Source organism: Cheilinus undulatus, linkage group 8 (genome assembly GCF_018320785.1).
Source record: "Cheilinus undulatus linkage group 8, ASM1832078v1, whole genome shotgun sequence".
NCBI classification, from domain to species: domain Eukaryota; kingdom Metazoa; phylum Chordata; class Actinopteri; order Labriformes; family Labridae; genus Cheilinus; species Cheilinus undulatus.
In genome coordinates this window covers 45,195,120-45,210,143 of record NC_054872.1, presented here as the reverse complement: position 1 = coordinate 45,210,143, position 15,024 = coordinate 45,195,120, and the positions used below count along the sequence as shown (strand labels likewise).

At 40.4% G+C, this 15,024-nt stretch overlaps 1 protein-coding gene across 2 annotated transcripts in view; it reads left to right on the top strand.

Annotated features, from left to right (window-relative positions):
• The window catches only part of LOC121513348 (thrombospondin type-1 domain-containing protein 7A), a 365,219-nt gene that overhangs the window by 269,638 nt on the left and 80,557 nt on the right, over window positions 1-15,024 (top strand). For both annotated transcript variants that reach the window (XM_041793044.1, XM_041793043.1), the window contains one exon: window positions 5,355-5,496. In XM_041793044.1, the coding sequence (XP_041648978.1) occupies window positions 5,355-5,496 (142 nt within the window). The remainder of the gene's footprint in view (window positions 1-5,354; window positions 5,497-15,024) is intronic.

Genomic DNA, 15,024 nt, shown 5'->3' with positions numbered 1-15,024 from the left:
TATGAACTCAGGAAGCAGGAGAAAAATGGCTTGTATATCACCTATATTACACTGTACTGGATGTGCATTCAGCACAGAAGGAAGGTGATTTATGGTGAAGACAGCAGAGCAGGGTTTCCAGATTTACATCCTCTGACACACAAAAACACTCAAACAAATGTCTTAGCATCAGCTGTGATCTAGTGGCAAACATAAAGCCTTCTCCAAATATTACCCCAAGCTTTGTTATCACTTGACAGACAGCCACAAACAGAGGAAAATTGTTATTTATGGAGGGTTTCCCCAAAGAAGCCAACTATTTGAATACTGGCTTCCTGTATCCTTTATGAGTCAAGTTTTAAAATAACCCTTTAGAACTGGTTTTGTCAAGAATTTAGCTAAAATGTCCATGGAGAAGATTCCCTCAGGGATTCATGACATTATTGGCAGATGATTTCTGTCGATATGACTGGTTTATTAAATGCACTTAAGGTCTAAGTTTGTGGAGTTTTAAGAGGGCCAGGTGGACCTACCTATATCCAGTATCATGCAGTTGTACTCCTTTAGAGATCGGACTGTAATTTGGTCAGGTAAAACCATCAACATTTAGAAGGGGCTGCAAGCTGAGACAGCACTATCTTGTCTGTAGTTGTCCAGTTTCTTGCAGGGTTAGAATTCAATGAAGACTTATCAGGAGTGCTCATCTTCTCCAAAACCAACTGATTCAGTCATTTAAAAGAGCAGAAACACTGATACAATGCTATCACAGCATGTTGTGTGAAATATCAGTGGCCTGCTATAGCAGTAATGCAAAAATTCTGCCTCAAAGTCCCTGTAAAGTGATAAAAAATATCTTTATTTTGATTTGTTGTATGCCAGGCCACTGTGTTCTGAATAACCAGGCCAAATTTGAGTTACGAAAAACATCTATAAGTTTATAAAATTAAGCTTCAAAATCATGAAAAATGGGGCAGTAAATCTGCTCCATGATGGTGTGAGCATGTTTGTAGAATGAGCTGAAGCCACGCCCACTCATGTTAAATGTGATCCTCTCACATTTTAAAAAATGCTTCTGATCAGAGTGCAGCCGTCTGGCTCTGTGCCAAAGCAGATAGAAGCTGGGATTAAATTTACTGTTTTCTGGCACAAATCTCTCTGTTATGATGACCCATAGGCTACTATTGGTGATAGATTTGGGAATTTACCTCACAGTTGACAAAAACACAGCATCTAACTGGCTGTTTTCTTTCAATAAAGGCAGTGACATCAGCAAACAACAGACTGTTCTGAGATTAACTGCTCAGTGAATTTATATCATTGTTATGTCAGCTTTAGCAGCATTCACACTAAGCTCTTCCACCATAATTGCACCGGCCTCTTGTTGCTGCTACTATGTCACGACTCTGCTGCGCTGAAAGTACTGCCCCTCATTTTAGATCGGTCCTGTCACTTTGTGAAAAACACGGAAATGGGCGAATCCATCTGCTTTGCAAGGTTAATTTACAAAGGGAACCTGAAATTTACAGGGAAGAGAATTTAATTTGCATTGGATACAGTGTTGACAGGAAGTGTGCAATGCAATGCAGTGCAGTGCAGGGCATTCAGTGAAGCTTACATGCTGTTAGGATATGGTGAGGGATTTTAAAAATAATCCTCTGAGACTGGCATGGTAGTATACAACAAGAAGAGTCACACATTATTAGAAGTTAAATAACTTTGAGCTATAAACCCTGGCAACTTGTTTTTTTCACTGCAAGGCCCTCTGTTGTGCCATTTTGTTGACTCTATCCATGCCTTCCTAGCTCTTACAGAACATTTTATAGCAGCATGAAACTTGGATGACTTTTTGGGATCTTTAAAGATCAAATACACACCAGTAACTCTGATATTGAACTTTGATCTTGATATCTAATTATAATCCATTTTCCCCATCATTATTGCAGCTAGCAGCTTAGCCTGCTGCCATGTTGTCTGTTTATGTCCCAGAATCCATTGTGACTGGGCTGTGGCAACTAATGGCAGGTTGTTCCGTAGTCACGTCATACTTTGCTGAACAGCACATGTGCGCAGACTTAGAAACAAAGAAAGAGTCTCAATGACTCATAAAAGAGAGAATAAAAGAGGCTGTGGTGTGGCCCTCAGAGTCACTGCAGACAGGAAATGCTTTAAATAATGGTTCAAAAAGAACTTTATTTGTAAAAATGTGAATATTTTGAAGACTATTTGTAACAGGATGATTATTTTTTGACCTTTTTATCCCAAAGAGATGGGAGAACAAGTTTGGGTAGAAAAATCTTCAATTGGCATTGCTGCAGCACACATATTCTTAAAGCCCGGGTGGTGCTTTTAAAAAGAACGTTTAGAGCTTGACTGTGCACCACAGGGTAGATGTTTTACAAGCTTTTAAGGCGAGACAAAATGGTTAATAAAAGCATAGGTCTAAAATGGTTAACTTTAGTGCTGGCAAGAGACAGCAAAGCAATGATGAAGCAGAGCAAGACACCAGAAATCTTCTGTATTAGATAAACTGCCAAATTGGGAGGATGCATGTGACAGGAGATTGTGAGAATGATGCATGCCAATAAATGAATCAGTGCAAGGTCTATATCCAGAGATTTAAGGCATTAAGAAGGTGCTTGCACATAAAAAAAACATCACCATCCTCCACCAGACATTTTAGTGGCAGCAGCAGGTGTCTTCTTTCATTCATCCATTCATTAGCTCCACCAAGGAGGTTAAGTGATCAGGTGGGTTTGTTCATTTGTTCGTTTGTTAGGAACATAACTCATAAAGGTGTGGACAGATTTTGATGAAATTTTCAGGAAATGTCAGAAATGGCAAAAGGAAGAACTGAATAGATTTTGGGACTGATCCGGATCACCGTCTGGATCCAGGAATTTTTTTAAAGGATTCTTCACTATTGGGAAATAGGGCTAATAGCAGAGGTCTGCACTGTTACCACTTTACACCAGGAGAAGGTGGACATGAGCAACTTCAATCCCAGCAGCATTTTTGGGTGTGTTGCTATTCAAAGTTTTGGAGTTTATAAAGTTTGAAGGACGCACGCCCGGTTGAGGAGATGAGTCGGAGCGTAACAGAGAAAGACTGTGAATTGTAGCAAGAATACTCACAATGCTGGGAGGAATAGAGGAATATATTCACCCTCTTCCATTACTTCCAGTCATCCAGTGAGACCATGGGTGAGACTGTCAGTGCATCTGTTGGCACGGGCAGGCAATGCTTCCGCGATGACAGTCCACCCATAACGAAGCCAGTGCTTTGCCTTACCAAGTGTCCACCCCACCGGGGAGGGAATAATCAGTGAATGCCGTGGTGGGAGGCACATGGGGTCAGATCTAGGAATTTTTTAAAGGATTCTTCACGATTGGGAGAGAGGGCTAATGGTGGAGGTCTGCGCTCTCTGAGTGCTTTTCTAGTTCAACCTTTATTTAATCTCGAAAAATCATTGAGGGTATTCCCTCATTTTCAATGATGTCGAGCGTACCATCAACAAAATGCATCAAAAATATATTTTACAAAGAATATCAACAATACAGTTAAAAACAGTTACGTTCAAAAGCAGAAGAGTTCATTATCATAAATTAGTTTTAAACTGACCAATAGGAACAAGTGCTTGCAGTTTAAATGTTTGTTGTAAAGTGTTCCAAGTGAACACAGCAAAGAAGTTGAAAGCAGTTCTTCCAAATAAAGTGTTTGCCTGTGGAAGTTCAAGCATCAGGAAGTTACTGGATCTTGTTGAGTACTGATTATGAGACTGAATTTAACGGAGATGTGAGGACGGCATATTACCAAGTAAGGCTTTATAAATGAATAAGAACCAGTGCCTGTCACGTCTTACAGTCAAGCATAACAGAAATAAAATTCTATTTGAAATAAAACCACAGCTGCAACTTTAACCTCTTGACAAGTTGCTGAATATGAAGCTTAACAGACAGCAACTCTTTCCATAAAACTCGTAGGTATAAAAATCGAAGGTATAAGAACATACACTCTAAGTTACATGACCTTGAGAGGTAACACACAGCAGAGTTAGGTTTCTTTTAGTTTGTTAACATCCCAAGTTTGGTTTTATCAGGATTCAACTGCTAAAGATTTTTGCACACTGAAGGTCTTTACCTATAAACGTTTATTCATTAACATCTTGATTTTTCGTCTTTTCTGAGATTTCTTCTTTTTTCATTTTGATGTCTCACAGTACATTATTTAGTATTCAATGGCCAGAACTCCTAAGACGCAGACATGTGCACACGTCTATTGCACTGTCTATGATCTGATTGCAGTGAGCTATTTTTTACCTGTCTGCCCCTTGTTGTATCCTTAATGCTCCGAAGGTGAAACATTACACAGCTTTAAGTGTGAAGATTCATCTTTTATCAGTTTAGATTCACTGATGCCTCCAGCGCCTCAGCAGTAATGCAGCAGGATGGAATAGTGGCCATCCTGAATTAAGATACTCATTGCTTCCTGGAACTCAGTTAGAAATCTTTATTTTAGCCTTGAGGTTGATGGTTAAATGAGTGGAACATGGAAATGTGTCTGTCTCTATTTCATAAGAATCCATTTCCTTATAAAAAGTCTGCAAATTGAATTTTGCAAAGTCACATGGACTGCTGATTTTATCCTTGCAGCAAAACATTCACATAAATGCCACATCACAGATACAATCTTTGTTGTCTCATTTGCAGGAACATGTAAGATGTCAGGACATCCTGTTCAGCAGCCCCACCCCTGACATCTCTGTAAAAAGCCATTTTTACAGCTCTCGCTTCACCTGCTGTTCTCACAGCAGCACGCCGGCCATTGTTAATCACACCCCATTCTCTCCCAAAGTGCTCGACACACCGACTTCCCACAATTCCAATCTCGATCTGAAGTCTGCAGTGGCACCAGCAGGACTCCTCGAATGTTTTATTCATGTTACCAGCAATGGAGTTATTCAAGGGGCTGTCATTTTCCCTCCAAAGTCTCTTCTTCCCAAGCAATGACTGTGTAGAATCTGGTGGTTTACCGTTCAAGCAGAATATCTGTTTCCTGTCATTTCCTGCTGGAAAATAATCCACATTGTGGGATTACAAGTATAGAGGGTGGAAATGGATCTTATTTATTTATTATAAGTAGAATGATAAAACATCCATCCAGGGACAAGGCTTATGCAGAGTTTTAGAGAATCCAGAAGTGGCACATTCACACAGTTTGAGCCATTAATACTCTATAGATGCTGAGACATTATAGCTTAGTTCAGTTTAAGGACATGTCTGTAATTCCACCGTCTGCATCATCTACTGCTCAGTCATGATGTATTTTAAGAAGCATTTATGTAGACTTTAATTTTCAGACTATTTTGTGTGTTTCAGCCATGCACAAGGACCAAAAGTCGGGTGCGAGTGGCCTACACTCTCCGATCGCCCACTGTGGGGAGGCAGTGTCCAGACACGATTGACAAGGAGCCGTGCAGTCTCAATCTCAACTGCTTTAACTACTTCTACAACATCACAGGTAAGAGAAATCACAAATGTGGAAAAAATGCTCCATATACCATTGTATAGTCAAAATACAACAAAATTTTGTTTGGCAGTCTCTTCTGTAGCAGCAAACACAGTCGTCCAAACAGTGATTAGAAATCTACAGCCGTTTGTCGTCCATCTTGTTGGCGAGGCAGCAGACATTTGCGAGAAACATTCTTGGTAGGGCAGGTTTGTGTGGGACTGCTGTTAGCCTGGCCTGCAGCCCGGCTTGTTTGCCCTGCTTACACCTTCTGCCTTCTCCCCACCCTGCTGTAGGTGTCATGCTGCCTCCGCATCCTGCTCCTTTCATGGCCACCGCCATGCTACCTTAATAGGTAGCATTCGGTAGTCTCCTGTTGATCAGGCAGTGTTCTGTGGCAGTTACTGGCAGTTGTTAGCTTTTAAACCAGTTGTAGTTGAGTCTTTTTTCGTTTTTTCTTGATGGAAATTTCTCGCTCTTTCTCTCAAAGGTGTCCTAGACCATCCATCTTCCGTTGCCATAGGTTTCAACATATGTTGTCAACTTAATTGTGAATTCCAAGATATAACTCAAGAGTGCAACTTTCATTCTGCCAACTGCTCTGGTTGCCCGGCAACATCAGAACAAGGAATTTGCCCCCCGGGGTCATTTTCATGAGCATCAAGTGAAAGCCATGAACATGAAGGTGGGCTTTAGGCTATGAAGGAGGAGGCTGTGGTGGGGGAGGTAAAGTTTTTCCTTTGATCAGCATTAATGAAGTAGGGATCAGTGAGAAGGAAGTTCTATTTAAATGGACTACCTTGTTGAGAGAATGAGCTGTGATTGGCTGTGAGAGATAGGAGACAATAATTCAATCAGTTGGCATTCATCTGATAGTAGTTTGGCATGACTTCCATGACCTGCATGAACTTGTGCTAAGCTTCATTATACATTTGGAACATCTTAGCAGAGTTTCTGTTGATTCCCTTGTTTCTTTGAAGTAATTAATACAGGTTGTTGACAGTCCTGTACTCTCCTTGTTATTTTGGATGGAGCAGATGGTTTTTGGGCTGCTGCCATGGTTGTGTCAGGATGAATATTGCTCAACTGGAACCAAATAACCAAGATGAAAACAGCCCTTTGAATTCAGAGCTTTGATTCTTTCAGTGAACTCAGCAGCTAACACAGCCTCCTCTATTTCAGGATGAACTGTTTTAAAGCAAAAGAGGGGATCGATTTACTGCCTCATCTATTTTTTACTCTCAACACCTTAATCACTTTTGTTTCCTGGGTAGGAAAAATGCCAGACTTTTTAACAAATCTAAGCTCTTCCACTGGAGCCCTTTTTAGGTTTTCTCTGCTGGACTTAGCAAAGCTCCCCTTTGATAAAAGGCCAATTATCTTCTGTTCGGTGCTTGTTTGTACCTCACTTTAGCTCCACTTTTCAATGGGTGGCTAAAGTGACAGATTTTTTTGTTAAAGCCTTCATATTATCTGTGTTTAAAAGGCAAACTTTGCCTCCATGACGTCAACATCTCATCTGTGGAGCCTTCATTTTGATATTTTGGCTGTTGCAGTCCTTTTTATTGAGATGCCAGTGGGTAAATTTGAAGAAAAGATTGAGAAACATCACCTGACTTTCACTGAAAAAGGAGTTGTATCTTACAAGGAAGAGACTTGAACTCACAATGGAAGTTTACCTTTGAGTGGCTCAGTAACACCTGAGCAAGTATGACGACTTGCAATCAAGCTTGCAGTTATTGTCTACCCTTTGGACATTTCTAAATTAAGTACCTGATGGATGAAAAATGTGCTCTAACTGAGTTGAAGACCATAAACTCGTGAGTTAAATGGTTACAGATGTGCAGATTTATCTACGTAACCATTTGTTAAGCAGTTTATTCACTTTTCAGACCCAAAAGCTACGTTCAGAATTTGTTTTTCAGGAGAAATGGCAGATAGAGTCTTCTTTGCACATTTAACACAAATTAAAAATGTTGTCTTTTTGTCTTTAACTACATACACTATATTGCCAAAAGTATTCACTCACCCATCCAAATAATTGAAATCAGATGTTCCAATCACTTCCATGGCCACAGGTGTATAAAATCAAGCACCTAGGCATGCAGACTGTTTCTACAAACATTTGTGAAAGAATGGGTCGCTCTCAGGAGCTCAGTGAATTCCAGCGTGGTACTGTGATAGGATGCCACCTGTGCAACAAGTCCAGTTGTGAATTTTCCTCGCTCCTAAATATTCCGATGTCAACTGTCAGTGGTATTATAACAAAGTGGAAGCCATTGGGAACTACAGCAACTCAGCCACCAAGTGGTAGGCCATGTAAAATGACGGAGCAGGGTCAGCGGATGCTGATACCCATAGTGCCCAGAGGTCACCAACTTTCTGTAGAGTCAATCACTACAGACCTGCAAACTTCATGTGGCCTTCAGATTAGCTCAAGAACAATGTGTAGAGAGCTTAATGGAATGGGTTTCTATGGCCGAGCAGCTGCATTCAAGACATACATTACCAAGTGCAGTGCAAAGCGTTGGATGCAGTGGTGTAAAGCACGCCACCACTGGACTCTAGAGCAGTGGAGACGTGTTCTCTGGAGTGACGAATCGCTCTTCTTCATTTGGCCAGACGCTTCTGTTGGCCAGACCAACAGACCTGTGTTAGTTGAGGTCTTTTTCCTTATTTATCCTCATTCTTTAGAATTGAAAGTGTGATTTAAGGACTAGATTTATTTTCTTTGTTCATCCTTTAAACCTTAAAGTCTGTTAAAAGGACTGAAGTTTTAGGTCTGAAAAACATATTCAGATATGGGTATCGATATAAGTATCAGCTAAAAAGAATCTGTAAATATTGTCATATCGGATATCGGCAAAAATCCAAAATCATGCATCCTATTAATGAGTATAGTTCTGCACATCCTGCTTATGTATAAAGCTGATTGCGCAGATAGGCAAAAGTTTCCATGTAAAAAGCTTTTTTTAACTTTTTTTAATTTAACCTTTATTTAAGCAGATAAAACCCATTGAGATCAAGATCTCTTTTACAAGGGTGGCCTGGCCAAGAGGTCAGCAGCACATGTCATAATAAATAATTATGAAAAAAAGGTAATAAAAATTCAATGCAGGATGTAATCTAACAAAATAGTAGGCTTTGGACAGATACCTGTGTATTTATCTGCTTACAAAATCCTAAAACCAGCTGCTGGAAATTGGACAAACTGATTTGTAGGCAACACCGTCAGCTGGCCTGATTCCTGTCGTGACGGCTCAGTTCACATAACTGTATCTGTCCCCCACAATGTTCTGAAACGGTCTTGTTGTGTCATGAATCTTTGACCTGAACTGGTCCAACAGTCTTGGTTTGAAGTCTCTGCAAACTCGTGAGGGAAATATCTCACTCTTTGGCTGATATACATCTCACTCACGTTTTATTTTTATTGCAGTTATGCTCCGTGTCTTGGCTTCTTGTTGCTAAGGAGTTTGTGTACAGTTGATTTTTACATCTTTTTCAATTGAAACAGACGTCTGCTGTGGATTAAAGCAACATAAGAGGGACATACAGCTGTAAATATTCAATGAATTGTTGCAGCTCTGCAGCATAGTACAACTGAGAGGCTAACAACCTAACAGTGAGGTTTAAATGCAGGCGATGATTCTTTGGGTTTTTACTTTGAGAAGCCCTTTTAAACTGTCATTGAATAACATATTTATTATTACAGATCTTTGTCTTTCTGCAGGATATCACAGCTTCATATCACGTCACAGAGGCTGCACCTTCACATTTCATTCTGCAGACTGTAGCTAATGTTCCCACTCCGATTGAAAAACAAAAGATTGACAGCGTTCTTATATTTCACTTGGATTGGTTTTGTTGTCTGCATCTCAGCTGCCCCACATTCCCCACTAGCCCAGCTTCCTTCTCTCTCTTTGCTTTGCATTGTTACACCAGGAGATGTGACACATAATCCCTACTGCTGGGTTCACCGTGGCATACAGGCATCCTAGCCTGTGTGTACATAATATACGAGGAGAGATTATTATGAGTAAAGCAGTCTTTTTTATTTGTTGTTGATGCTGGAGCCATCCAAGCTTCTCCTCCTTCACAGTTTTACTTTTTCTCACCCTCCCTCTCCCTCTCTCTCTTTTACTGTTGCTCTTTCTTGTTGCAATCTCCCTATTTTCAGTCCCCAGAGTCCTACAAAGCTCTTCAGCAGACACAGACACAATTCCCTGAGTTGAGCTTGCAAACGAGCTCAGTGCAGCTAAAAACAGCCGCTCATCGCTGTCAGTGGATGGCACACTTCATGAGTGATACCTCAGCCTCCCTGTTGTTATGGTAGTTTTTAACAGCAGCATGCATGCTGGGGTTTTAAAAGGCACTGGCAGCCTAAGTCTGGAATAAAATGTTGTCTTTCCACTTCACAGGAATCATTTTTAGGGAGCCAAGGATCAGCCTGTTACAGCCTGATTCTTCTGGTGAGATTTATTTTGGAAAACCTGTATTGATGTTGCCTTTATATCCTGGTTGTTATCTCAAGTTGGGCCACACATCTCACTTATGATGCCGGCATTAAAGGAAACTGATGGCAGCCAGATTTATTGGATTTAAGTGAGCTGTTTTAAACCTTCACTGACCCCTTTGCTGACAAAATAATCATCTGATATCGACAGTGATCTCCAACAGCCAGGAGCTGTTACAAGGCTGACTTCAAACAAACAACAAAAAACACACAAACCGCTTATTTGAAGGACTCTGGCTGAGGGAGAGGAAGTGTGTTGTGCAACACTGCTGGAGAACTGATGTAAACTTACACTATGGCATGCAAAATGCATGCTTGCCATTCTGCTGAGTCATCTTGGAGCCCAAAATGGTTTATTTGTATGCAGAGCACATCTGTCCTAGAAGATCTATCAGATGCAGTGCAGTCAAGGAATAAGAATTTTTGTTTATGTCAGCAACAAAACAGGCAGTGAATTTGATCATGTTTGACTGTTTTAATACACCATATCAAAAATCTGTTTCTTAATTGAAATTTTGTAGGAAAGCCATAGTGCTTTGGCGCCTCTCTATCAGAAAATAAAAGCTAAAGCTAAACAATTTTCAAAGTAACATGAGGCGACATGGTGCGACAGTACATTTCTGTCTGTTCACCCTCAAAAAGCAAAGACACGCCACGCTTGTTTCCCACCGTCTGGGATTTATTTATTCTGAAGTGTAAAGAATTTTTCAGACAGCTGACGCGTTTGAACGCTTTTGAACAGCGTCTCCTCATGTTTTGTCTCGCAACGTCATCCTGCTTCAAGTGAAAAAAACACATCCAACTACAGAGGAAGAACACTGATGAAAGGCTTGTGAATATTTGCTCCTTTTTTCCCTTTTTCATCCACCATGCACCCAGGGAGGTTTTATCAAAAAGAGCAAAAATGCAGAGCTTTGCATTGGTAAACATTTACCTTATTGTAAAGTTTTTTTATCTAAAGGTGTAATTCTGGTTCAAAATGTTGGAGGGAGTGTGATGAATGAATCTTTCAGCTGCATGTCAGCTAGCAGATGAAAATGTTGTCAACCGTCAGCAGCTCTTCCTCTACAAATATGTCTCAGTTGAATTCATGCACCTACTTTTTCTGTCAAGCATGAATTTTAGAAATCCTGAGATGATTTATTCTGGCATTTCTTTTCCACTTTCTCTTGCAGGTGCACAAATGTGGGGAAATAATCATTTTAAAGGTTTAGTAAATTCCACTGCCATGGGGATCTCAATCAAAACAACAATAAAAAAAAATAACACCTAGGAAAGAGGGCAATCATGGGAGTGATTCTCTGCCACTCCTCTATAAAAACAAAACATAAAAGGGACCATAGTCAAGATAAACAGGCAAATAAACATGCCTGTACAGAGTCTATGTACACAGTAAAATACAGTGATGATAATAGATAATATTGCCATAATAATAAATCTCTATTTTTAAAGAACTTTGTAAACAGAAGTGTTTTACAGAACAGAATACATGCACAGCAGATCAGATTCAAATCAGCAAACTAAATGGGAGAAATTTTGTTTATGCACCAAATTCGTGCATAAAACCTGATAATATATTAATAAAGTAAGTAAAATCAGATTCATTAAAGACACATTGTATCAAAACCTACATAAAGTCTGTGAAAGCTCCTTGGTGAAAATATCGGAGTCAGCTGACCTGATTTTCTTAGGCAGGACAGTCCAGAGCTCCTGGAAATGCTCCGCCCCCATCAGTTTTCAGCCAAGCCCCTGGGGCTGTTTAAAGATTTTTGCCCAAGGATCTAGTTTTAAACGCCCTAAGTACGTGCAGGAGAAAAAGGAAGTAAAAGATTGGGAAAATAACTGAGATGGAGATCATGAGTGCTTTAAAAGCGATCAGTAAATTCTTGGAATCTATCCTAAAACATACGGGCAGCCAATAACCTGGCACGCCAGATGGATGTGTGAAACACATCCATCTAGTAAACCACTTATAGATGGCATTTGGGAAAGGGCAGAGCCTTTGAAAATAAACTTGGAGAGTGATTGGATGAACGCTCTGTCTGTCACTAATCCGACACGCCAGATGGATTTGTTTCACACATCCATCAGGGAAAGCTTCAATAGGAAACGTTAAAGAAAAGGCAGAGGCTTTGAAAAATCCTTGGAGTATGATAGGGTGAACGTTCTGTCTGTCACATCTCTACGGGCCAATCAGAGCAACAAAGCACATGGTGTAGCCGCTAGCAAGCTGAACGTGTGCAGCTACTGAGGAATAACGTGAAACATGGCAACTATAGACATGTAAGTACCCGACTTTTGTCGTTTTTGAAAAGAAAACAGCTCACTGCTGTTCTTTGTTCTTCTTTTAACAAAGAAATGTCATCAAGTTCTGATAAAACTGGCGCTTTAGCAGCATCCACGCTAATCTCTTCCCCCAAAACTGCACCAGCTCTTGTTGCTGCTTGTTTACATCACGACTGCTGCACCTGAAAGTACTGCCTCGTAGCTGATTGGTCCTGTCACTTTCTAACCGGGCAGAAACAGTTCAGATGGGCGTTTTGCAAGATGGATTCGCCAGTGAAAAACAAGGAAACGGGTGTATCCATCTGCTTTGCAAGGTTAGTCTGTCACATCTTTAGGGGCCAATCAGAGCAACAAAACACGTGACGTAGCCGCTACCGAGGTGCACCCCTACCGAAGAAGTAAACTCCATAGAGAACTATATAACGCAAACCATGGCGACTGTAGACATGTCAGTACATTTTTGTGGTTTTTGAGTAACAATTTACCGCTGTTCTTTGTTCTTCTAACAAAGAAGTGTTGTCAAGTTCTGATAAAACTGGCGTTTTAGCAGCATCCACGCTAATCTCTTCTGCCATACTTGCACCAACCCCTTTTTGTTTCTTGCTTGCATCACAACTCCATCGCGCCCGAAAGTACTGCCCCTCGACGCTGATTGGTCCTGTCATTTTCAAACCGGGCCCAAACAGTTCAGACGGGAGCTTTGCAGGATGGATTCACCAGTAGGAAACACGGAAACGGGTGTATCCATCTGCTTTAAAAGGTTAGGCAACCAATTTAAAAATGCTGAAAAGGTGTAATGTGCTCTTAGTTCAGGTTAAAACTCTGGTTAGAGTTCTGCACCATGTAGCCTGTCCAGGGATTTTTGGTTAAGAAAGGTAAAAAGGCTGTTGCAGTAATCCAGCTGTGATGTTAAGTTGTCTCTTAGTCTTAAAAGGTAAAAATGATCATGCTTAAACACCATGAGCGCCACACCACTTTGTCCAGCAAAGCCATAGCCCCATGTGCAAGTCAGAGTCTGTTGGTCTCAGCCTCGCAGTAAGTGGATTGAAGGATTACGCTGCTTTGTGTTTTTTGGCCAAGGAAGCGCACATACCCATTTTAGCATCTTCACTCAGCAAGTTAAAACCCCCCACAAGGATGTCTGCAGTCTCTGCAAAGATCATCAGCAAATTCCATATGATTTAAAATATGGTGGAAATTAAAAAAAAATGTTAGCCTTGGTTTACTGTATCTTCAGCATGTCGAATGAATCTTTCCTCTGTATATGAAAGGACTTGTACCAGACTCTTAACCCTCTGCTCTTGTGAGTGCTTCAACGTCTTCTAGCAAACTACCAGTAATCTCTGCTCTTTAGATTTACTGTTTTCTGTTCTGGTCATTGACACTATTACACTCAGCAGGTAGAAACAACAGTAGAAAAGCTCTTCATATCTCCATTCATTTCTCATTTATAACAGAACAGCAGACCAAAAAAGTTGGCATTTTGTATTTAGCAGCTAAAAAGCCACATATTTCCCTCCGGACGTTGGTGGGGAGCAGGAAAGAAATTAGTATTTATTGGACTTTCACTCAACAAGGATAAACAGACTGAGCTCCAAATGAATGCTAATATTGCTCAATTGTTTGTTGGCTAATTATTTTGCCATATCTGTCTACCAAGTGTTGATGTTGGGAAGACTTGTTTACTGCTTTTCCTGTTGCTTCAGAATGCTGGTTTTTGCTTCAGTCAGCACTCTCTCCTACAACTTAGCATTGAAATATATAAATAAAGCCGTACACAGACAGTACAAGGGTGGGCCAAGGAAAAGGGCCTGGGTGGGTTTGGATCTTGGACCTCCATTTGATCTTGGACCTCCATTTGTGCAAAGTATGAAGAAAATTGCTCAAACCATTCTTGAGAGATCACATTCACAACAACGGCCTGGACAGACAAACTGATAGGGGGACTGAAAGACGGGCAGACAGAGAGGTGGATGGACAAACAACCCAGAAACACAATGCCATGCCTCCAGCCTCAGGCTATAAATCTTGCAGAGGCACAACCAAGCCAACCCATGCATCACCTCTTTCTTTTTGCAAACATAGTCTCAAACAACCTGGCAAAAGTCAGGCAAATAAAAACTTTCTTTAATTTGACTTCGCTGAGGGTTCACTTCCTGAAGAACTGACTTGGGAATAAAGGGTAAAACACTGAAGTTATTCTGGTCATGTAAAAAAATATTACTTTGACAGACAGGCACTCACACTGACACACTTAAGAGATTAAGGTTTCAAAGGCAATAATGAAACAGCTGAAAGTGTAACCTGTTTGAATACATTGTTATTTAAAGCAAAAACTTTGTAATATCGGCAACTCCCTCAGTGTTCATAAAAATATTCAGATCATAAGACCTCTCTAAACCCAAGTCTGTGAAGTTTTTAAAAAAACAAGAGAAAAATAGAGAGCCCAAAAATCTTTGCTCGTCTAACTGTGAAAAACTTGGGGCCATTAAATGTTGGATGGCCCAGAGTTGTTTTTATTTGTTTGTTTGTTTGTTTGTTTGTTTGTTTGCAGTTTAATTACTTGAAATTGGAAATAATTTCATTTAAGTATCCAAACTCACACAACATCCTGATTCAAAGTTCAGTTTTTAAATATCACTGTCACAGCAAGAAATGAGGAGGCATTTTTGATTCTGAATAAACACAGTCGTCCAGTCAAACCCATTCAGTCCACTGCTGACATAGAAAAACTTATGCAT